We start from the raw sequence: 22,853 nt of genomic DNA on the forward strand, positions 1-22,853 counted from the left end.
TAGTGGGCTAAATTTGGTTCATTATTCAATACACTAAATCGAATCCATTTTCTTTTTAATTATTTATTGAGGTCTTTATCGAGGTCCAAAAATTCAACTATGTCCATAGAGGTCAAAGCTTATAATCAAGGGGTGAGTATTTTGGGGATGGTAGAAGATCTCGAGTTATCCCAGAAGTTTTAAAGCTTAGTTTATGTTTAACGCTTTCACACTATTAAAACATTTTTAATCAGTTTATTTTGGTATAAAAGTTTTAAAGACGATTTTTTTGTTGATTATGAGAAATAAACTGGTTTTGGTGTATGATGTACTACAATGCCTTTTGTTTGACAATTTTGTGATTGTTGACCAACGTCGATGTCGACTAACCTCGGTCTCGGAACGTGACACTATTTTATTCAAATGATCCAGCTCTTTGGAGATTTTTACCGAATAACTACTGATTTGAGAATCAAAACACGTCGAGGATCCCCGACATCTATAAATTTGCTTAGTGATGCTAGTAACAGCCCATGAAGTGAATTCTTTGAACTAGTTCAAGTATCAGCCGGTCATCCGGATCACCCTGAGTTTCTATAAGCAGATAATTTATATTTTTTTTGTTACATCATAAAATATTATCGATATGTTATAAAAAGTTCATCGTAATCTCTTATAAATTATTTCATACGTCGATTTCAAACCGGTAAAGAGAAGGGCATTACAATAACGTGTTTAAGCATTTTATGTTGCATCATTTTTATATATAACTTGTCATACAAAACGAATGTATTAAATTTTGCAAATTTATATTTTATAATGTAAATCTTCCGAACTTCATATCTGTATTATGTAAACTATTGGCTTACTAGTATGTAAAAACTTACCAAATATACAAGACGAAACATTGTATATATGTGCTCTATATAATTATTATGAAAAAAAACGAAATAACGAATAAGAATTGTTATATATTAATATATTTAAATATAATAATATAAAAAGTAAATTAAATAATAATGAAACGGTTTAAATTTTAAATTTGAATTGAAGAGATGCATTGTGATCGAGATGTTGCATCTTTTTCATTTGGAGGTGTCTTTTGTCCCTTTGTGAATCATGACAATCTTTCATAACTAATATTTTAAATTGCATCTTCTTTGCATAAATAGAGAACGTTCTTCACAAAAAAAAAAAAAAAGGATATACATTCAACTTTGATAAAGACTTGAAAACTCTTGCTCTGAAAATTCGAGGGATTGCAAACTTCGAATTGTGGTGATTATAGGTTTTGTATCTTGGAGGTTAATTCTTTATGAACCATTTGCATCTTTTGTGGGAGGAATTAATATCTTTAAAGGTAGCATCAAATTTGATGTGCCTAACCTATATACAAATTTCATTGTCCACTTGATTTTTCATAAATATTTATACAACAAGAATATATGCTATACTAGAGCAAATTGAAGGATAGAAAATTAAAAAAAAAAAAATCTTGATTTTTGTTTGTAGATGGACAAGGACAACAGTCTCATGTTTGCTTACGGCAACAATAGTAATGATTAATGAAGGGAAAAAACACATTTTGGGAGTGCTAAGGAAAATTAGGGGTGACGGTCGGACCGGTTTTGTGGGGTAGGTGAAGGTTGGCAGGTCTGGTTTGTTGGTGATCCAAAGCAACTCGCCCCCCCACAAATGCTGCAAACTTTATTATATTTATGCATTAAATTACCTAATTACAATTGATGTGAGTCGAATCCGGATTTTTTTTAAAATAAATTGTTTCTATATATCACTAAATTAATTTATTTATTAACTAATCATGTACTAAATTGATTGGATGTACCAATTGATTGGATGCTCGTGAATTTAAAAATTCCAACTTCTTAAAAATCCAACGATGAATTTGGCCGTCGGTTCTAACATTCTTAATCAGAAACCTAATTTGGTCAAAAAAAAGTCAAATGATGGTGAAATTACATTCTTATAAATAACATGATTAGGAATTATGATATTTACATAGTGGAAAATGGAAATAAAGTGAGGAATTAGATTATGACTCGCTTAAACGAAAATTAACATCGCTAGAAATTATGCAAGACCGCAGATTTTGCTAATTTTTAACCCACTTATAAAGTGCAATGTGTCATAGACCCACTTAGTAAATTCCTTGGATTTCCGGTTGGGCTTTACTCTGGGCCATATTTTAATTCTTTTGGGCCAACACAAATTAATTTAATTTTTTTGTTCATCTAAGAGATTCATTGTATATTACATGGATTATCATCTGTTGTAGATTTGTAGTACTAAATTGCACGCTAGCATTTGTAGACCATGTGATATTTCTATTTATCCATTCCAAGGCTGCTTTACTTGTACTCGTATATGGAGTCGACGCGGCTTTAGTCGTCTCAATATACGTATAGATTTCGTGTAATGCCTCAAGTATATGTCATTAGGGTTTAGTATCTATAGATTCTAGCTATTTCTATGTGTTTTTATGAAAAACAATAAAATTTGTTAATATATTAAGTACCTGTGGAGTTAGAATATTAATGAAAGAAAGACAAAATTCAAAGTGTATAATTTGTAGAGAGTAGAAACTCTAACCAATTAAATCCTGCGTCGTTCACCGCTGGTGTTACCTTTTTCTGTTGCATTACATAACAGACGAGTTCGTTTGTATTGAGATTCTGTTGTTGTATGGCTGAAGATGGGATTTTTTTTTTCGGGTTGTTCGTTGCATGAGTTATTCGTAGCACCGAGGGTTCGAATCCCTCTCTTTCCATTTCCGTTTCCGTGTGTGGTAGGAACCGGAGTTTCGTTGGAAATTTGTGTTGGATACGGTGATAGGATTCTTGGATTCTGCGTGTGGATCGGAACAGAGAGATCCCTATGCTAACTTTGATTGTTGGCTGCTGCTATATATATCCAAGTGTGAGATCTTCTTTGAACAGCTGTTCTTGAATATTTCTGCTTGTTGGTTCAAGATACACATGATTTGTGTATCTTAGAGTGTCGTTTCCCATGTTTATTCTTATTTGTCCTATGAGAACATCTAATGTACTCTTGTACGACTGATACTTTGATAGTGTGTCATCACACGAACTTATTCAGGGCCGATAAGTTGGAGCATGTGAGGATATGGCACATGACACCGAGGTTATTACTCTACATTATCATATATCGATGTTTATACCACCTCCGTCTCAAATATATAGATTATATTTACTTTTTTGATTATTTCAATATATAATCCAGTTTTTACATTTAGTAGCATTATTTTTTCTAGTATTCCTCCATTAACAAAATCTTAAAAAGATGTGCAGCCATTTTATCGAATGAATTGGATAAAGATAAGTAAAAAAAATTTGTTTGCACATTTTGTTTTTTTATTAATTTTTTCAATCCATGTAAAAAAAACAAATAAATTTATATATTTAGGAAGAATGAAGACATGAATTATTTGTTTATGTCATATTTAATAAAGGATTTATAATTGTGTACTTTGTGAAAATAATCTATGTACCCTTTTGTTTTCATTCAATTGATATGTCCAAAATGTTGACTTTAATCTAGTGTCAATTAAAGTGTGCATAGATTATTTGGTCTGAGTTGGACTTTTAGCTGGAGTACCATTACATTGACAACGACAAAAGCAAATAAAAGCTTTTGTTTCCCATCTCACCAGATGAATAATAGTGGGTGGCGAACATGAGCATAGGGAATACAAAAAGATTCTGATCATTTTAGGGCAACTGCATATATGTCTTATGTTTTTTTTTTTTTTGTCATAATAAATGAACATTAATTATCACATAAATTGAATATTTGGAGGATTTGAATTTTTTAAAATTATTATTATAAATGGGTGGAGGATCGAACCTGTATCTAGGGTGAGATCTTTCTATCACTGGACTACAAATCAGTCTCGGATTTGAAAAATATTTGTTAACGTTCAGTGGAAAAAATTGGTATATATGTATATGCTCTTGCTCATCTAATTCAATACAATAATTCATGATGTTTTCCGCGTATTGAGTTTGATTATCAAAGCGAATGCAGAAAAAGAGTCAATTTACTGCATTGAGATAAATTGGAAGACCAAAAGCTTATAACCAATTTATGAAACCAGTTTTATTTTTTGTCATGGATCGTGGAAGCTTTCCATAATTTTAAGGGTTTGCGGATGTACAACCACAACTTTTCATGTGAAAAATAACAATATCTTATGGTTCAAAATCTGTAGGTATTTTATGGCAACTACACTTGATCGATCAATCACATTTGCACATGAGATCTCTATAAATATTACCAAAATCTATTATTATATGAAGCCACCACAACTCATGTTTCAAGTGATGACTTAATGGCCGACAATAAAGGAGCTGCTTGACCTATCGTGACGAGCTCGTCTATTTTATGTTCATTTCACAAGAGTTATCTATAAAATTTCATTTTGTTTTGTTAAAATTAATATGGCCAACTTTCATGAATCGAATTTTGATACTTTCTCAACTTAAATATCGGTACAATAACTTGATTTCTTTCACAGTTTTCATCGTTTTTTTTCTGGAATGGTGACATTGATTATCAACACGTCAACAACGTCTGATGGTCATGATCGACGTCATATCATCAATATTTAGCGTCCTATCTATGGAAAATTTTGTTACATGGTTTTGATTCATTATTGGATCGAAATCCAAGGTAGATCAATTTAATTATCTTGTCAACACCTAATCGTTATCAAGAATTCTTCATGACCACACGCATTTCGATGATATACTACTATATATAGAATATAAATAATGAATCTAACTTCCAACTCCTGTTTGCATGTATTTATAGCCAAGGCATATGTGCACTTCTAATCCCTCAACTTCCAACAAGAGCCATTTCACCCTTTCACACTCCCACTCACTTTACAACTTCACGTAGACCCTAATTTATTAGAGCTAATTAAACTCTAGAATACAACCAAAAACTAAACCATGAATCAACATTTTTACATGATTGCTCTTATTTTCTTCTTCCTTTCCTTCACCACCATCCCCAAGTATTCTGCAAGAGAATTGACATCCAAATAAGGTAAAAATGTTTACAATTTATTTTAAATCTTCTATAAATTTTAATAAGAATTTATGGGTTCACTAGGCTTAGTTTCATTTCCTCTCATGTAGGAAAAAAAATGAAAGAAAAATGTGTATCTTGTACAGGAGAAGTAGATGTGAAGATAAACAGCATGGAGAGCCAAGAGTCTGACACAGAAATGAAAGGCTTCGATTCTTTTAATGTAATCTCTCCTCAATTTTTCTCCTTCAGGCTCCTTTTTTTTTTCCCTGCTTCACAAATGTTTCATTAATCTTTCCTGTTTTTGCTTTCATATATGTTAACAGAAATTGATGGGTCTCGAAGAAGACAACTCATGTGAAGGAGGATTAGATGAAGAGGACTGTTTGAAGAGAAGGGACATGCTTTGGTGTTTGTAAGTCAATTGTTAGCTGATTTTTATTATTTATTTGTAACATTTTTATTTCGCATATTAGTATAATTATTTTGGGACCTTTCCCTGTATGCTGATGCTTGTTATAATTCATGTAAAATGCTTGTCGAGCTGTCACGTTAGCAATTTAAACAAAATAGCCGAAAATTAACGGTCAGTGTACCAACTTTGAAAAGTTAATGACCCAAAACCCAAAATGAACGAGTTAATATACCTAAAAAATCATTTTTCCTCGAAAAAAACTAAAACATAATTCAAGAAAAATCACCAACTCTCCTTGGAGTAACTCATGAAAATTACGTGGTTTAATCAGAAACTAGAAGATACCATGCCAGATGTTTCGTTAAAAAAAAAACGTAAATAGCAAAAATTTAACTATAGACTCGAAGAAATGAGACAGATTCTTGCAAATTTTTCGAATCGAGGAGATTGCCTCTACCTGTCTCATCGAGTCTGCCACCTAATTACAGTTAACAAAAGTGTGGAAAGAAATAAAACACGCTGAAAATACCCATGGCCTATGCATAAAAAAATCTTAATATTCGAAGTAAAACTCTACATTTCTTTTGTTTTATAATATTAACAAGAAAAAATCATCCTAGATAAAGGCACTGCTTTTCTACAACTTTACTATGTGCTGCAACTTAAGTTTCAGGAGAAGCGGCTGGATATGTACACTAATGATCTCCCGAATTATGTTATTACAAGTATAGAAATAGGTGTCACTGTGCAAAAGTCACGAATTATATCTGAGAATGCTTCAAAATTTTGTTACTTGTCGCCTACCAGCCTTGTTTTGCAGATATGAAATCTCCTTGCAAGTGGTTTTGGTGCCCGAGTCACCCTGTCAGTTGCTCTTACACAGATAAAACTTGCCAGCAATTTCAAAGACTCGTTAATAGCAGTAATCAATCAGACAACCCAGTGGTATAGTTGCAGGTTTTCGTGAGACAATGAATTTGAGTTCGAGTAGCATTTGATGCACAAGTGTGTATTTTTTCTAAATAAAAGGACTCGTTACTAGTAGCTTAAAATAAAACCCATGTTCTCTTTAGTTCTTGAACATTTTTTGAGGTTATATCTGCAAATTTACGTGTCCACATTAAACTCCAAGAGCAACATCAACGTATTCTGAAAGTTTCAGCACTGCTTCTAGTATTGTTCATTGTGAGCATCAGCACAAAGTTAAGACTTGTTACCTCTCCAGAAGCAATATTGTATCTCATCTGTTGTCATGCCTATATAGCAAAGAGAATTTCATAAATCAAGATGTAAAATTCAGTTTCACGGGTCACTCATCTTGGAATCAAAAAACAAATTGGTCTCTTTTACCTCTAAATGTTGATGTCGTGGATGTTCCACAATACAATGACCTTCTCCGTAAATTCCAAATCCATTTTCTTGGAACAGGTATTGGCCGATGGCTGGATTCATGATCTGCAAAAACCTGAAACAAATACAAGAGCCAATGTATGAGGTACCCGACTTCTGCAGCATAAAATATCTCATAACATAATGGTGGAACACAATTTCTTTTACCTCGTTGACCTGAAAATATGTTCCATTCAGAGGAAAGGACCCCCTATTTGCAGTCCGGCATGGTATCTGCTTGTGGAAGTTGTTGGGTCAATTTTCAGGCGAATCATTTCCTTTGAAAGCTATTAATGAAACACTTATAGCACGTAACCGAAGTTAAAATTTTGACACACCAACATTGTCACTTGAATTAACTCCTCATTTTGTTTCTGAACCTCATCTCTCAAGCAGCATGTACCAACATCACATGTAATCCACTCCTGACGACTGCATGCACCTTTTGGAGGTCGGGAAGACTTTACAGTTTCGTCTGTAGAAAAATAAAAAAGTCATCAGGATTTACAAGAAATAGAAGGTATCATATTCTTCAGATTTAGAAAGACAATGATACACACATTAAAAATATAGTTTAGCAATTTGCCATCAATTCCAAGGTATGAGAAAGTAGAGATCCTTAAAAGACTTCCTTATGCAACATCAAGAACACTAGAACTTTATTTACCGTTTCTCCATATTGCAAGAAGATATGGGCATGGATCGTCAGGTTCTCGTTTTTCAAACTGTTACAGAGCAGCATATGAAAACTCAGACCAATCTTTCGATGAATTTAAATGGATTTAACACAATACTGAAATTTACGCAAATCGATAAGAACAAAAACAAGAGGCTAACCCTTGCCAAAAGAGGGTGTGAATCTGGAACTTCATAGCTGCAACAAAACAGTACAACAGGTAAAAACCAAATTCGTATTGGGGGTATTAAATCTTTGCCCAGAATAGCAATTGGTAATACCATCACTTACACTTGGTGTACTGTCCTTAACCGGCCCACGAACTTTAGCTTAGGCATGGGAAATGATGCAACTTCAGGGCTCAAGGCAACCAGCTCTTTTTACATGGTACCTTCTCCATTTAAGAAATTTGTTTTCTCCGTGATATCCAGTAAGTTCTTAGTGAACTCTTCTTGATTGAGTTTAGTGATGGGGATCTCGTCTTCATATTCATATCCCAAATCTTCAATGTCACGCTCTGTCATTTCTCTAGATGCAGATTCCGGTGATGGGGGAATGTTAGAGTAGATGTCCTGCAAGCCAACGGTTGGCTAGGGAATTTATTGACTCAAGTGAAATAAACAATCTTTATTTTAATATAATTTAACTTTTTATGGTCTTCGTTATATTTTATCTGTATACACATGCAATCAGCATAGATAAAGTCTTTGATTATGCTTTAATACAAATGAATCGTAATTCGATGTTGAAACTCATTTGTAAACACTGCATATTCTAAATTCGTTCCTAGTCGATTCAGCCGCCTAAAACAGGGATAAAGGCCGCTTGAGCTCGAGACTGACATCTGTGATGTTGTGTACTGCGTTTCTTGGTAAGGGCATAGAGATGTCCAAACATACAGATGGGTAGTCATATGATGATTATACCAAACAACCCTCCCTCGGACTTTTCAAGTGGTTATCATTCATCGAGAGGATAAGTCCATGGTTATGATTGTACACCATTAGTCCTTACGACCCGGGACAACACTGAGGCTCTATATGCTAGGGCTGTGCTTTGACTCGTTTACCGGCTCCATGAGAGTCATCAGGTGGCGAGGTTGGGTATAGTTGCGACACATATAGGAGCCAATGCATTGTAGTCGGGGATTCACCGCTCACCTGCGGGTGTGGATATCCTATGTGATCTAATGAAATAATAGTGCATGGAATCTCTGGCCAGAGTATGAGATGTCGTTGGAGAAGGAGTTCTCCAATAGTACACGCGATGCCACTATTATAGTTATCACATAGTTATCGAATTAATATGCAACCCTCGATGAACCAATGGTTGCAGATTCGATCGGGATATTTGAGATGAGGGGACCGTACTGTACGTTAATCATAATCGACTGGTTCTTGCAGGTACTATCAGTGATACCTAGGGGATCATGGGGCGATGCTACTAGACGCTCTTACCATGATCCGATGGGTGCAATCAGAAATGAGTTCTAACATTCTTGATCAAGGTGTTGATGAAAAGAATGGGGCTAACTAGGGTAAGCCCGAATAAGAATAAATATTATTCTGAATCACAAAGAGTTGTGAACCCACGGCTAGCTGTATCCCTGAACCATTGAGGGTCACACAAGCACTGGGTCGTTTGTTCCCGTTGAGAGAATAAATTCAAGGAGTTGAATTTATATTATGATATAGTAAATTCAAGGAGTTGAATTTATGATAATTAAATTTTGAGAAAATAAATTCAAGGAGTTGAATTTATGATATAGTAAATTCAAGAAGTTGAATTTATGAAATTTGGAGAGAATAAATTCAAGGAGTTGAATTTATAAAATTTGATAATTTAATTTATTAAATTCAAAAGTTGGGTTTATTAAATATTAAATTTTGGAGGTGATAAAATTCAAGGAGTTGAATTTATAATTTTAATAATAAATTCAAATGTTGAATTTATAATGAATTTAATTTATTAAACTCAAAAGTTGAGTTTATTAAATATTAAATTAAATATGATGGGAGATATGCTTAATGGGCTTGTAGGAGTACAAGTCCAACATATTAAATGATTAAAGTTCTTAATGGACTTTAATATAATTAATTAAACTAGTTTGACTAGTCCATTTAATTAACAAAGTCCATTGAATTTAATTAAGGAACCTAAATCCATAATTATGGAATTTAGGTTAAAGGCTTTTGTCTTTTATATATAAATAAAAAAAAGGATAGCCACCACCCATTCTTTCAAGGTGACTCACGAGAGTTGCATTCAAATTCTCCAAAAATTTTGACCACTTTTCAAGTGAAAAGAGATTTTGAGACATCTCTCAAATTTTCAATCTCCAACGTAAAAACTTCTTCTAATTTTCTAGTGCGAATTAGAAGAGGAACAAATCATCTAGTCGTGGACCTGATTAGAAGAAAGGAGTTATTGAAGAAAGTTCGTAGGGATTCATCAAGAGCTAATCCGTTTATACCGGATTAGTTGGAGCCACGTGATTAATTCACAAATGTATAATTTTTCTGACATCCTATGAATGTTTATGATAAAATCATACGAGCGGCCAAACAAATCATATTTTGATTGTCAAAATAAATAAAATTTTAAAACTTCCGCTGTTGCGTTTGGGTGCGTAGAAAACCAGATCCAACAGGGAATTCTACAATAGGTTCTGAATTAAAGTATATGTGCCCTACTCTTGAGACATCATCATCACAATGAACCAACAGAGGCGAATTCATATCCATAACATTTTGACAAGATTTAACTTGAGCCTCATAATCATCACTCCCTCCCCGCACTCCTGGAAGGCGAAGCCTGGCACTGCATTGAATTTACACAAATCCGCACATATAAATTATTTTTTCTACATGTTAATAATTACTTCCAAATAGTGTGTTTGGCATACTTTACTGAATGAGCTATTAAGTCTTTGCAAACCTTCGATGATCCTTTTGCCACATTTTCTTTTTTATGCTTCACTTTCCTGCAACCATTGGTCATTCTAAAGGGAGCTAATACACCATTTACTTCCACAAAAAAGTTCAAAAATTTCTGATTACCAAGTGAGGGTGAGTTGAACACGTAAACAGATAAAACACTTCATTAAACACCCTTTAAAATAAAAGGGTGTATAGTTTCCAATTTGATATGACAGTAAAAACACAAACAGTAAGAGCTACATTTTCAAGCCTTTTGATTTCAACTTTAAGTGCCTTCAAAAGTTTAAAAGGTCAAATCGAACATCAGTCCTCACTTCAAATACAATTTTCAATTTGGCATGTCTACCCAAACAAACTCTCAGTTGGCTCAACAAAAACAATTCAATTAGATTTCAAATACCATCACACACAACGGATTAAGTGCAAATCTTAATCGCAAATCTTAATCCAGAATAAACATATTAGCAGAACAAGAAGAGCTAATCTGCCACTAACCTAGCATATGCACTTGCAAAATGACTACATTGTCCTCTCATTGGACACGCATTGCAATCTCTTCGTACAAAACACCTGTAACATTCAAGATCATGTTCTCATTATCACAGTTTATGATACACAAAAGCAAAAAATATTAATATATAAGCACAGAAAGTAAAAACTTCAACCTTTCCAAGGTGATCATCTTGTAATGGCATTCATACCTATTAAATGAAACAACTGATTTAAGAAAAGCACAAAAAACTCAAAACAATATGTGGGCTGCTTAAACAAATTTTGACCCAAAGATATGCAAGAAGTTAACTTCCTTTCACTTACACAATGTCAAACATAAAGAAGATTTTTGAACAGTGCTTTATCAAAAAAGTGTAATAATGAAGTTAATGCTACCTTGTATACGATGCATGCAAGAAATAAATGTCTATTCGTCCACGAAATAGTTATCTGGTACTCTCCCAATTTTCTTTGGTTTCATTGTCTACTTCTCCAATGTCTTCACTTCCATCAGCAAATTCCAAACCCTCAATGTCTCAGCATCAATTTCAACTTTTGGCAGTTGTTTCCGACTTTTTGAAGGATCAAGTTTCCGAAGAATTTCACGGCTGATTTTTTGATCCCGCACCACAAGTTGGTTATTGACATCTGATATACATAGTCTCTCAAACATCTGGCTAATAAAATCAGTTATACCTTGGACTTCATCCGCTGAAAGAAGAACCAAACGCATAAACTACAGCTCGTCAATCCTTATAAAGAATGATGTTAATCCAAACTAACACCGTCTTTTGTACTAACCGATTAGGTTCGGAAACATATGTTTTAGGTCAAGATGTTGGCTCACAAAAATTGGAGTCTCAGTCAAACTCAGTGTATCCAAATATGGAATGTGCTTGATCGAAATCTCTGCACAATCTTCAACATTTTCCTGTCCAGTGTCTTGGGTTACAGCACTAAGGGCTTTTAAAGGAAAAGCTGTTGGAATCAGACACGAGGGTGATAAATCAAGGCTTTGAGCAGACATATTCGAACGTTTCCTTTTATATTGGACCGACCGAGTTAATGGAAAAGTACATCCTTGTAACTCTGGATGTTTCATTTCCTCGTCCATACCCCAAAATTTAGTCTTTCGACTACGAGTCCGACGTTTCTTTTTTCTAAAATTTGTCATAGGGCACAAGCTCCATACACAGCTAAAAGACTTAGGATCTTTCATTGCCTCCATTATCTGTCTTTGACTGGGCTGAATCACCCTTAAATTATACCCTTTTATTGTGAAGTTGGACGACAATTCGTTATTCATGACTCTTTTCTGACGTGTCCCATCAGCTAATTTCGTAGATGGACATCTTTTTTAGACAGTTCTATGATATTTACTTCTTTTCTTGGAAGTTACTTTATGTCTAATGCATGGATCCATTTTTTTCCAAAAACGTAGTTGCTCTTCGTTGTTTCATTCTTTTTTTCTTGAACATTCTTGGAAAGTTTGTTCCAAGTTTCCTGCTGTTCTTTAGACACTCGTTTGGTCGGAGTATCCTTTTACAGACATTAAAACCAGAAAACCTGGCACCATACTAAATCTTTGACCCTTCTTCTGGAGTATTTATCTTCTCCACGAAATTCAAGTCTTCCTCGTATAAAGGGTTGCTTCTAGTTTTCTTTATACGTTGATATCACTGGACAAATGCTCCGATTCCGGGGCAGGAGTTGAAATCTTGCACTTCCAAATTGAAGTTTGTGGCAAAATGGGGAGGGGGGACCAGTCACCAGTCAAAGAAAAAATAAACACGTTTTGCAGCAAAAGGAATTTTCAGACGGAAATATAAAAACGCGTTTTTAACGCGTATTCACACGGTCAAGGGGCTCTATAAATAAAGCTCCCCCTTTATTCTGAAATCATCCCTTCTTCGAGTTCTCTCTCATCTTATAAGCATTTGAGTTCTTAGTTCTATAATATTTGTGAGGTGTTTTGTTCTCCTGTATTAAGAGAGTGTGTGTTCTCTTTGGAAACACAGTGAGTGATTTGTACACCACAAAATATTATAGTGGAAAGCTTTTCATCTTACCCGTGGTTTTACCCTAATAATTTCTAGGGGTTTTCCACGTAAATCTCGGTGTTCATTTTATTCTTTATTTTCGAGTTTTATTATCTCAAATTCCGCACGTGGGACCAACAAGTGGTATCAGAGCCTTGGTTTAAAATTTCTTAAAATTCTGAGTATGCTCTGTTGTTGCAGCCTAGACTGATCTTCCACATCAGAAAAGATTTTTTGAGATTTTTTATTTAAGGCGGGATTATTTTGTCTGGTCTACTAAAATAGTTGTAGACATAATGGCGGGAAGGTACGAGATAGCAAAGTTCAACGGAAGCAATTTTATGCTGTGGAAAATAAAGATACAAGCAGTTTTAAGAAAGGAGAATTGCTTGGCGGCTATTGGAGATAGACCGGTGGAGATTACAGATGATGGAAAGTGGAACGAGATGAATGATAATGTTGTTGCCAATTTACACTTGGCTATAGCTGACGAAGTTTTGTCAAGTATCTCTGAGATAAAAACAGCCAAAGTTATCTGGGATACTCTGACAAAGATGTACGAGGTCAAGTCGCTACACAATATGATTTTCCTAAAGAGAAGGCTTTATACTCTTCGGATGGCGGAATCCTCATCGATGACCGACCATATCAACACACTAAATACTCTATTTGCCCAACTCACTTCCATGGGGCATAAAATAGGGGAAAATGAACGTGCGGAGCTTCTACTTCAAAGTCTACCAGATTCATATGATCAACTTATCATCAACATAACCAACAATATTCTTATGGGCTTTCTAAGATTCGACGATGTCTTAACTGCGGTTCTCGGAGAAGAAAGCCGGCGCAAGAATAAGGAAGATAGGTTGGTAACATCGAAGCAAGCAGAGGCTTTACCGATGATAAGAGGAAGATTTATGGACCGTGACTCCAGTGGGAGCCAAAGGCGAGGTAGATCAAAGTCGAGAAGTAAGAAGAAAAATATTTACTGCTTTAAATGTGGCGGTAAAGGGCACTTCAAGAAAGAGTGTACGAGTATCGATAAAAGCTCTCAAGGAAATGTGGCCAGTACTTCAGGCAGTGGTGAAATATTATTCAGCGAAGCAGCAAGTGTTGCAGAAGGCAGACACAAATTTTGTGACACATGGATTATGGATTCAGGAGCGACGTGGCATATGACGTCTCGGAGAGAATGGTTTGATCATTATGAACCAGTCTCAGGAGGATCTGTATTCATGGGAAATGATCATGTCTTGGAAATCGCTGGGGTCGGTACTATCAAAATTAAAATATTTGATGGCACCATTCGCACCATACAGGAGGTACGACATGTGAAAGGACTGACGAAGAATCTTTTGTCATTGGGGCAATTGGATGACATCGGGTGCAAAACTCGTATCGAGAACGGGATCATGAAAATTGTGAAATGCGCGCTTATGATTATGAAGGCGGAAAAAGTTGCTGCAAATCTGTATGTACTTTTGGGAGAAACACACAAAGAGGCAGAACTAGTTGTTGCATCAATTGGTTCAGGAGAAGAATTAACAGTGTTATGGCATAGAAAGCTCGGGCATATAACAGAACGAGGGTTGAAAATTCTCTCAGAACGGAAGCTGCTGCCGGGACTTACAAAAGTGTCATTACCCTTTTGTGAGCACTGTGTTATCAGTAAACAATACAGATTAAAGTTTGGCACTTCTACTGCCATGAGCAAAAGCATATTGGAGCTGATTCATTCGGATGTTTGGCAAGCACCGGTTGTATCCGTAGGAGGAGCGAGATACTTTGTCTTGTTCATTGATGATTTCTCTAGGAGATGTTGGGTGTATCCAATCAAGAAGAAATCAGATGTTTTCCAGATCTTCAAAGATTTCAAAGCGCGGGTTGAACTTGATTCAGAAAAGAAAATCAAGTGTCTAAGGACTGACAATGGAGGAGAATATAACAGTGACGAATTTGATGCATATTGTCAACATAAGGGCATCAAAAGGCAATTCACGACGGTTTACACACCTCAACAGAATGGAGTGGCGGAGCGGATGAACATGATCTTTTTGGACAGAACAAGAGCTATGTTGAGGACTGCAGGTCTAGAAAAGTCATTTTGGGCAGAAGCAGTCAAAACCAATTGTTATATTATCAATCGTTCTCCTTCAGTGGCGATTGATCTGAAGACTCCGATGGAGATGTGGACCGGGAAGCCGACAGATTATTCTCATTTGCATACATTTGGAAGTCATGTGTACGTTCTGTACAATGAGCAAGAAAGATCAAAGTTGGATTCGAAATCCAAAAAATGTATCTTCTTGGGTTATGCTGATGGAGTAAAGGGGTTTCGCTTGTGGGATCCTACTGTTCACAAGCTTGTCATCAGCAGGGATGTTATCTTCGAGGAAGATAAAGTAAAGGGAGACAAAGGCACATTGAATTCAGAAACTACTATATTTCATGTGGAAAATAAGACGAACGAAGGTCAGGCTTCTTGTGAAGCAGTACCAGAGCACGAAGAACAAGAGCATGTTGAGTCTGAGGTTTCCAATGTGAGGCAGTCAACTCGAGACAGAAGACCACCAGGTTAGCTTTCAGATTATGTCACTGAAAGCAACATTGCATATTGTCTATTATCAGAGGATGGTGAGCCATCGAGTTTCACGAGGCTACTCAAAGCTCGGATGTATCTTTGTGGATGATAGCAATGCAAGAAGAATTGGAGGCAATAGACAGGAATAAAACTTGGGATCTTGTTACACTACCACGAGGGAGGAAAGCCATCGGTAAAAGATGGGTCTATAAGATCAAGCGAGATGGCAATAACCAAATGGAGCGGTATCGTGCTAGATTGGTGGTAAAAGGGTATGCTCAGAAAGAAGGCATTGACTTCAATGAGATATTTTCCCCTGTGGTTCGGCTTACATCAGTCAAAGTGGTGTTGGCATTGTGTGTGGTGTTTGACCTACATCTAGAACATCTAGATGTGAAAACGGCGTTTCTTCATGGAGATCTTGAAGAAGAAATCTATATGCTCCAGCCAGAAGGTTTTGCGAAAAAAGGCAAAGAGAACTTGGTTTGCAGGTTGAAGAAATCTCTGTACGGTCTCAAACAGGCGCCGAGGTGTTGGTACAAGAGATTTGATTCCTATATCATGAGCCTTGGATACAACAGACTGAGTGCAGATCCTTGTACATATTTCAAGAGGTCTGGTGATGATTATATCATTTTGCTGTTGTATGTGGACGACATGTTGGTAGCAGGCCCCAACAAAGATCATGTCCAAGGATTGAAGGCACAGTTGGCTAAGGGAATTTGATATGAAGGACTTGAGACCAGCAAACAAGATTCTAGGGATGCAAGTTCACCGAGACAGAAGCAACAGAAAGATTTGGCTTTCCCACAAAAATTATTTGAAGAAAGTCTTGCAACGCTTCAACATGCAAGATAGTAAGCCAATATCGACCTCTCTTCATGTTAACTTCAAGTTATCCTCCGAGATGTGTCCTAGCAGTGAAGCAGAGAGGATGGAGATGTCTCGAGTACCATATGCATCAGCAGTGGGAAGTCTGATGTTCGCCATGATCTGTACAAGACCGGACATTGCTCAAGCAGTGGGAGCAGTTAGTCGGTATATGACGAATCCTGGAAGAGAGCATTGGAGCACTGTTAAGAGGATCCTTAGATACGTTAAGGATACCTCGAATGCTGCATTATGTTATGGAGGATCGGATTTTACACTCAAGGGCTATGTCGATTCAGATTATGCAGATGATCCTGATAAGAGAAAATCTACTACTGGTTATGTGTTTACACTTGCAGGGGGAGCAGTAAGCTGGGTTTCAAAACTGCAGACAGTTGTGGCGTTATCTACAACAGAGGCAGAATACATGGCAGCTACTCAAGGTTGCAAGGAGGCAATATGGACTAAAAGGTTATTGGAGGAGATCGAGCACAAACAAGATAATGTTCCTTTGTTTTGTGACAGTCAGAGTGCCTTGCACATCGCAAGGAATCCATCCTTTCATTCCAAGACAAAACACATTGGAGTACAATTTCACTTTGTGAGAGAAGTAGTAGAAGAAGGAAGCGTGGATATGCAGAAGATCCATACAAAGGACAACATAGCTGATTTTCTGACCAAGCCAGTGAACACTGATAAGTTTGAGTGGTGTAGATTCTCAAGTGACCTAGCAGAGACGTAAGAAGCAGGGAATGGCAAGATTGAAAGGATGTGTGGAGATGTGTTTGATTTTCAATCAAATCTCCAAGTGGGAAAAATGTCGGCAAAATGGGGAGGGGGGACCAGTCACCAGTCAAAGATAAAATAAACACGTTTTGCAGCAAAAGGAATTTTCAGACGGAAATATGAATACGCGTTTTTAACGCGTATTCACACGGTCAAGGGGCTCTATAAATAGAGCTCCGCCCTTCATTCTGAAATCATCCCTTCTTCGAGTTTTCTCTCATTTTATAAGCATTTGAGTGCTTAGTTCTATAATATTTGTGAGATGTTTTGTTCTCCTGTATTAAGAGAGTGTGTGTTCTCTTTGGAAACACAGTGAGTGATTTGTACACCACAAAATATTATAGTGGAAATCTTTTCATCTTGCCCGTGGTTTTTACCCTATTAATTTTTAGGGGTTTTCCACGTAAATTTCGGTGTTCATTTTATTCTTTATTTTCGGATTTTATTATCTCAAATTCCGCACGTGGGACCAACAAAAGTTGATGTCCAGCTTTGGGGTATCTTCTAAAGAATCTGCTGACACAATGAAAGTATTATTGTAGATAGAATCTTACTTTAGATATAAATCACCTTTGAACTAGAAGTTTTTATTATTACCTCTTAATGAGCTTTCAGTACAAGCATTCAGTGAATTTGTGAACCCTTTTACTGCACATAAAGAAGTTGGATCAACTGCATCCCCGAGTGCGTGAACACTCGAGGAATTTGCTGAAAGTTGATATACATCCACCATTTGGACATGCTCATCTTTTGCAAAGGAAGTTTCCATAACTTTGGCAATGGTTGCCCCATCAATCACACCACGACTATCATGCCCATGCTTATCCCTAGCATGGTTTTCAAGATTGAAATCCAGTATTTTTCTTCAAGATTTTGTAACACTTCCTAAGTTTCCATGAAAAACTTCCGGTGGATCCCCTTTTTTCGTGCACTTTCTCTTCTCAAGTGGACTTGTTCTGGGAATAGATTGCCTTGGAGTTTTTTGTTTAGGTGTTAAAGGATTAACCGTTCGTGATTTTGGAGTTTTTCTGGGTTTGATTTCATTGAATACTTTTGGTCTGTGTTTTTTCATCTCTGGTCTCTTATTTTTATTCAAGATAACTCCACAACTGCCCAATTTTTTGGGATTTGGATGACTCGGAATGTCTGAAGCTTTGGAAGTTGTAGAATCTAACCCAAAATTGTGATGTGCCTGATCATCATCGTTTAGCTGAAATTTCCTAATCCTTTCAGGAGGCACTTCAACCTTCCGGGTTTCTTCGTACTCCACTTTGTCTACACCAAAATATCACAATATCGCAAAAAAGGCTCCTAGCTATCAAATGAGCTATGGCGTTTCACATAACGATAATTTTTTGGCCTTAGCAGCTCTATAAATTTCATAATGTGAAATCGAACTTTATTACAATGTCATTAAATATCATACATATTAAGCTAACATTTTCTACGGTTCTAACTTTGAACAGCCATCATTTAAAACTAAATTGTGCCACAATTACCAACTATTTATCTTCGTCCCTTATGTCCACATTCACCACTACTTTTTGGCTCTGTTAACTATCCCCCCTTTTTTGGGGATGGTACGAAAGGAGGAAGGGGTGGTGGTGTAGTGGATTTTCTACAAAAAGCTTTCAGTTTTACGATATTGAACAGCATCACAAGTCAAAATAAAAATTGAGACAGAAAACGAACCACTAATCTAGCAGATGAATTACCCAGGTGAGCAAGTGGCATAGTCCTGACGAAAAATATTAAATTTCATGTTTACTGTTTCTTAATTCACAATTTAGCACAAAAAAAATTATGTACGATAACATATAAACACGGACTTCATGCAGTACCTGATATGCCATCATTCAAACCCAAAGAATCATTGCAGCCTAAATCCCCAGGAACATCAGCAAAACATGCATCACTGGCACTCAAATTCCCAAGCATGCGATCACGACTGTCCCTCTCTTTCCCCGAACTAACCGCTGAATACTCCTGTTTCCAGAATCATGAAACAATTAAGGACTTGGGGCAGAATCCATACGGAATTCAAGCACAAATTCACTTCAAAATCATACCTTCACCATTTTGGCCGGTGTCATTGGCACCCAATCACCACAGCTGCAAAATTTGTAAAATAATCTCGTTGAAAAAATTATTTTCTTAATTAAATAGTTAACCAAACTTATAAAAAAAAATAGTGAGCAACATTTTGTGTTATATTTTATGTTATATATATTATAGATACATTTTGAGTTAATACTTCTTTTTTCTATTTTTTTTATTTACTGAAATCCAAACAAATGCTTTGGTTCTGTGCTAACTATATCTAAGAAAAAAATTTAAAATGTCCATCTGTTATGATTATAAATTACACAACTTAGAAATTTGGAAAGCATTTATAAATCAATACGTGGAAATGCATTCTCTTTTAAAATAAATAGACATTTATGTTTCGGTCGGTCGTATGAATTTATCATTCATTTTTTATTAAAGAAACTGGACAAATGGTTAACTGAAATAACCAATTTTCATGTGTCTTGAACAATACATGAGTCGAAGAATCTCTAAAAGCAACTACTAATTGTCTTATAAAATACATATAAAAATTAAAAAAGTAAGGGAAAAAAAACATTTCTTGAGGCATAACGCAAAACACAAGTTGGATCAAATTGAAGGAGATTACAAATAGTAAAAATTTATTTGTAACCAACCATAGACACGAATATAAGGTTAAGAAAATTGGAGCTCTCTTATTTTCGAAATTGTTAGGCTCGGATAGTGCATAATTTTAAAAAAATTGGGCATTTATTTGAAGTTAGATGAATAAAATATGACACTACTAAGTATTAAAAATAAAAATAACAATAAATAAATAAATTTGGACCCCCCTTTCGGCTGTGGGCCTCGAGGGGAAATTATTCCCCCACCGGGTGTGTTAATAGTTGATTCCGGTGCAGCATACAATTTCTTAAGGCCGTTTCATGTGCTCACCTCATTCATATACAGAACTGAATTCACATAGTTTTTATAATGTTTTAAATATTTCCGCAGTTTGAAATTTATGGGATGACAAATGTTTCATTAATTAATATGAGGCCAACAATGGAAACCCGAAACTTATTTTCTTCCAGCAGCAAAATCCTCTATAAATATAGAAGAATTTTCATCAGTACAAGGTCTAGCAATGATGAGTGGAGGAATCTGGAATCCTCAGCCCAACGTCTTCATATTTCACAGCGCAAGAACTTACGTTCTCCTGGGGCAATGCATTTTCCTCTCTAAGTTTAGCAGAATTCTCTCTTACTGGTACAAGGTCCAGAAATGGTAGTTGAACATTTATGAGACGAGCAATGCATTTTCTAACACCTTGAAAACCTTCTCCCTAAGTACAGCAGAATTATCTCTGGTGCAAGGTATAGAAATGGTACCAGAACTTTTACAAGAATTTGAATCTGCACATGCATCTCCAAATTTCATATCAACGATGCTTTGATCACATGGAATTCTATTGATTGTTAATTTGCTGGTGTGGTGCTTTTTCCCTCCCCATGTAAAAACTCCCGAAGTACAGCAGAGTTCTTACTGGTACACAGTAGGGAAAAGCTAGTCAAACCTCTACAGGAAGAGGAATCTTGAAAGAAATTTATTTAAGGGTGATTCTGCCCAGCCAAAGACAGATAATGGAGGCAATGGCTGATCCCAAGTCTTTAACTAGTATGGAGCTTGTGCGGAAAATTTTAGAAAAAGAGATCTCGGACCCGTAGTCGAAAGACTAATTTTTGAGGTATGCACGCGGAAATGAAACGTCCAGAACCACACGGATGTACTTTTCTTTTAACTTGGCCGGTCCAATTTGAATAAAAGGAAATGACGGAATATGTCTGCTCGAAGTCGTGATTTATCATCCTTGTGTCTGGTTCCAACGGTTTTTCTTTGAAAGCCCTTTAGTGTTGTAACTCAAGACACTGGACAGAAAAAAATGTTGAAGATTGTGCAGAGATTTCGGTCAAGTATTATGGTCACAGAGTTTCTCTCTCCCACTCCTCTGTTGCACGTATTCCACAAACATCTAGCAAGACATATGAACCCAGAGAACAAATCTACAAGCAGAACTATGTTAACAAAACAAACATATACCATTATTGTTTTTGTTGCTAAGTCGAGAAAACAAAAACAACAAAGTAAACCAAACATACGATCACATAGCCAAAATCATTTCCGCAGTTTGAGGATTGCGGAGTATATTTTCCTCCGGGAACCTACGGCATTTATCCCCATATCTTTGAGATCCTCTAACGTTAACATTGGCAAAACCTCATCATCCACCTCGTGTATTTCGAATACCGGCACATATCTCCCCAATCCCAGTCCAGTTAACCACTCTCGGGCCCCGATATTCCCTTCGTTACGCTGCTGCTCCGGTGAGTTAACCTCCTCGTGAAGTACTCCATTGCTCTCTGAAACTCGAACTCCGCCGCCTCTCCTCTGGTGATCCCAATAGTCGATTCCCATATTCTCCGCAGAATTGACTGGACTATGATCTTTTAACAAAGGACTCTCCGAGCCCTTCATCTCGAAATCTTCCAACTCTTCGTTATCGTTGTGGTAAGTTTCTTCTTGAAAAGCATTTGAGGTCTCAATTATTGCCCCCTCTCTGCCACCGCCATTGGCAATGGTGGTCGAGTCGAATTTATTCCAATTCGTGCGAACCCTTTTGGTGGGTTTATTGCTTTTCGGCTTGCGGTACGTTAAGTCAACAAAATTCTCTGAGGGCCCAGGGAAATCTTGGAAATTAAGGTCGCCCCCGTTAACGAGGTTGGTTAGGGGGCGTGTTTTGGAGGTTTTGGCCGCGAAAGATGGGTCTTTGTGAAATCTCCAGGCTTTGGTGGATCGGCGGCGGTGATAATCTAAAGGTGGGTCGCCGCCTATCTCCCCCAGGCGAACGCTGGGCCGGCGCTGCCGCTTGGGGGGATTATTTGGGACTTTGGGGGCGATGGGCTCGTTGGCGGTGGTGGGATGGTGGTCCAATGGATTAAGGTCTGAAGACAAGGCGAAAGAGGTGACGGTCGGAGAGGTGGAAGAAACTAGGCCATCCGGCGGCGGCGCGGGCTCCGATGCCATGTGTGTGTGTGTCTGTGTGTGTGTTTACGGTGGTGAGAAATGGGAAATTGAGCGTGCCTTCAGAGGGGAGAATCAACCGGGTGTGGTCGGGTTATCCAGGGATTTTGGGTTGGGCTTCTTCGCGTTGGGCCTGTTGTGAAAATGAACTAGCAATTAAGATGTTTGCCAATGGGCTTTTTTCATATCAAAAAAATTCCGAACTACTTGCTCTTTTCTTCTACCACATAGAATATCAAATGTCCAACATATATCCAAATACTTGATCATTGTAATAACAATAAAAGGTGGGATAAATTTTTAGTTTCAAAAAACATATATTATATAGTTTCCCCGCATCGCTAAAGAATTAATTTTGGCATTTTTTTTTAGTTTTAGAAAAATGGTTATACAAAATAATACACTAAAGCATCTAATTTTCATTAAAAAAAATTCCATATTTTTATCTAACTAAATAAATAACACTAACAATATTAATTGTTCAAATAAAATAATGTATAAT

The 22,853-nt window shown here is 36.5% G+C and overlaps 3 protein-coding genes and 1 long non-coding RNA gene across 7 annotated transcripts; 1 reads left to right on the forward strand and 3 right to left on the reverse strand.

Annotated features, from left to right (window-relative positions):
• The first annotated feature begins 4,827 nt into the window (after positions 1–4,827).
• Positions 4,828–5,459, forward strand: LOC142537261 (uncharacterized). The gene is made up of 3 exons (XR_012818508.1): positions 4,828–5,070; positions 5,163–5,275; positions 5,379–5,459. It is a non-coding gene; the product is annotated as an uncharacterized LOC142537261 (long non-coding RNA).
• A 532-nt stretch (positions 5,460–5,991) lies between these two features.
• Positions 5,992–8,054, reverse strand: LOC142537262 (DNA glycosylase/AP lyase ROS1-like). 4 transcript variants are annotated; one of them, XM_075642808.1, is made up of 7 exons: positions 7,824–8,054; positions 7,694–7,730; positions 7,524–7,581; positions 7,195–7,331; positions 7,025–7,093; positions 6,818–6,932; positions 5,992–6,723 (listed from the first exon to the last, which is right to left on the reverse strand). In XM_075642808.1, exons 1-7 carry the CDS (start codon positions 7,868–7,870, stop codon positions 6,671–6,673), a joined length of 516 nt encoding a protein of 171 aa, XP_075498923.1. In that variant the 5' UTR covers positions 7,871–8,054; the 3' UTR covers positions 5,992–6,670. The 4 variants fall into 4 exon arrangements, with proteins under 4 accessions (XP_075498923.1, XP_075498925.1, XP_075498926.1 ...); XM_075642810.1 differs by having other exon boundaries at positions 7,195–7,298; positions 7,824–8,053; XM_075642811.1 differs by having other exon boundaries at positions 7,025–7,090; positions 7,195–7,298; positions 7,824–8,050.
• A 10,050-nt stretch (positions 8,055–18,104) lies between these two features.
• LOC142537263 (uncharacterized) lies at positions 18,105–19,365 on the reverse strand. The gene is made up of 3 exons (XM_075642812.1): positions 19,309–19,365; positions 19,081–19,225; positions 18,105–18,514 (listed from the first exon to the last, which is right to left on the reverse strand). The coding sequence occupies exons 1-3, from the start codon at positions 19,330–19,332 to the stop codon at positions 18,105–18,107; spliced, it is 579 nt and encodes a 192-aa protein (XP_075498927.1). The 5' UTR covers positions 19,333–19,365.
• Positions 19,366–21,330: 1,965 nt separating this feature from the next.
• Positions 21,331–22,431, reverse strand: LOC142524774 (uncharacterized). Its single transcript, XM_075628871.1, has one exon. The coding sequence runs from the start codon at positions 22,352–22,354 to the stop codon at positions 21,446–21,448; it is 909 nt and encodes a 302-aa protein (XP_075484986.1). The 5' UTR covers positions 22,355–22,431; the 3' UTR covers positions 21,331–21,445.
• Between the last annotated feature and the right edge of the window lie 422 nt (positions 22,432–22,853).

Source organism: Primulina tabacum, chromosome 2, assembly GCF_025594145.1.
Source record: "Primulina tabacum isolate GXHZ01 chromosome 2, ASM2559414v2, whole genome shotgun sequence".
Classification (NCBI taxonomy): Eukaryota; Viridiplantae; Streptophyta; class Magnoliopsida; order Lamiales; family Gesneriaceae; genus Primulina; species Primulina tabacum.

Coding starts and splice junctions, on each gene's coding strand:
- LOC142537262 (XM_075642808.1), bottom strand. CDS start 7,870: ATGCCTAAGCTAAAGTTCGTGGGCCGGTTAAGGACAGTACACCAAGT. Junction 7,094..7,194: donor TAATTCAAGTGACAATGTTG/GTGTGTCAAAAT, acceptor AACTTCCACAAG/CAGATACCATGCCGGACTGC. Junction 6,724..6,817: donor CACGACATCAACATTTAGAG/GTAAAAGAGACC, acceptor TTTGCTATATAG/GCATGACAACAGATGAGATA.
- LOC142537263 (XM_075642812.1), bottom strand. CDS start 19,332: ATGACACCGGCCAAAATGGTGAAG. Junction 19,226..19,308: donor CACCGGCCAAAATGGTGAAG/GTATGATTTTGA, acceptor TTCTGGAAACAG/GAGTATTCAGCGGTTAGTTC. Junction 18,515..19,080: donor TTTGAATGATGGCATATCAG/GTACTGCATGAA, acceptor ATTTTGGTGTAG/ACAAAGTGGAGTACGAAGAA.
- LOC142524774 (XM_075628871.1), bottom strand. CDS start 22,354: ATGGCATCGGAGCCCGCGCCGCCGCCGGATGGCCTAGTTTCTTCCACC.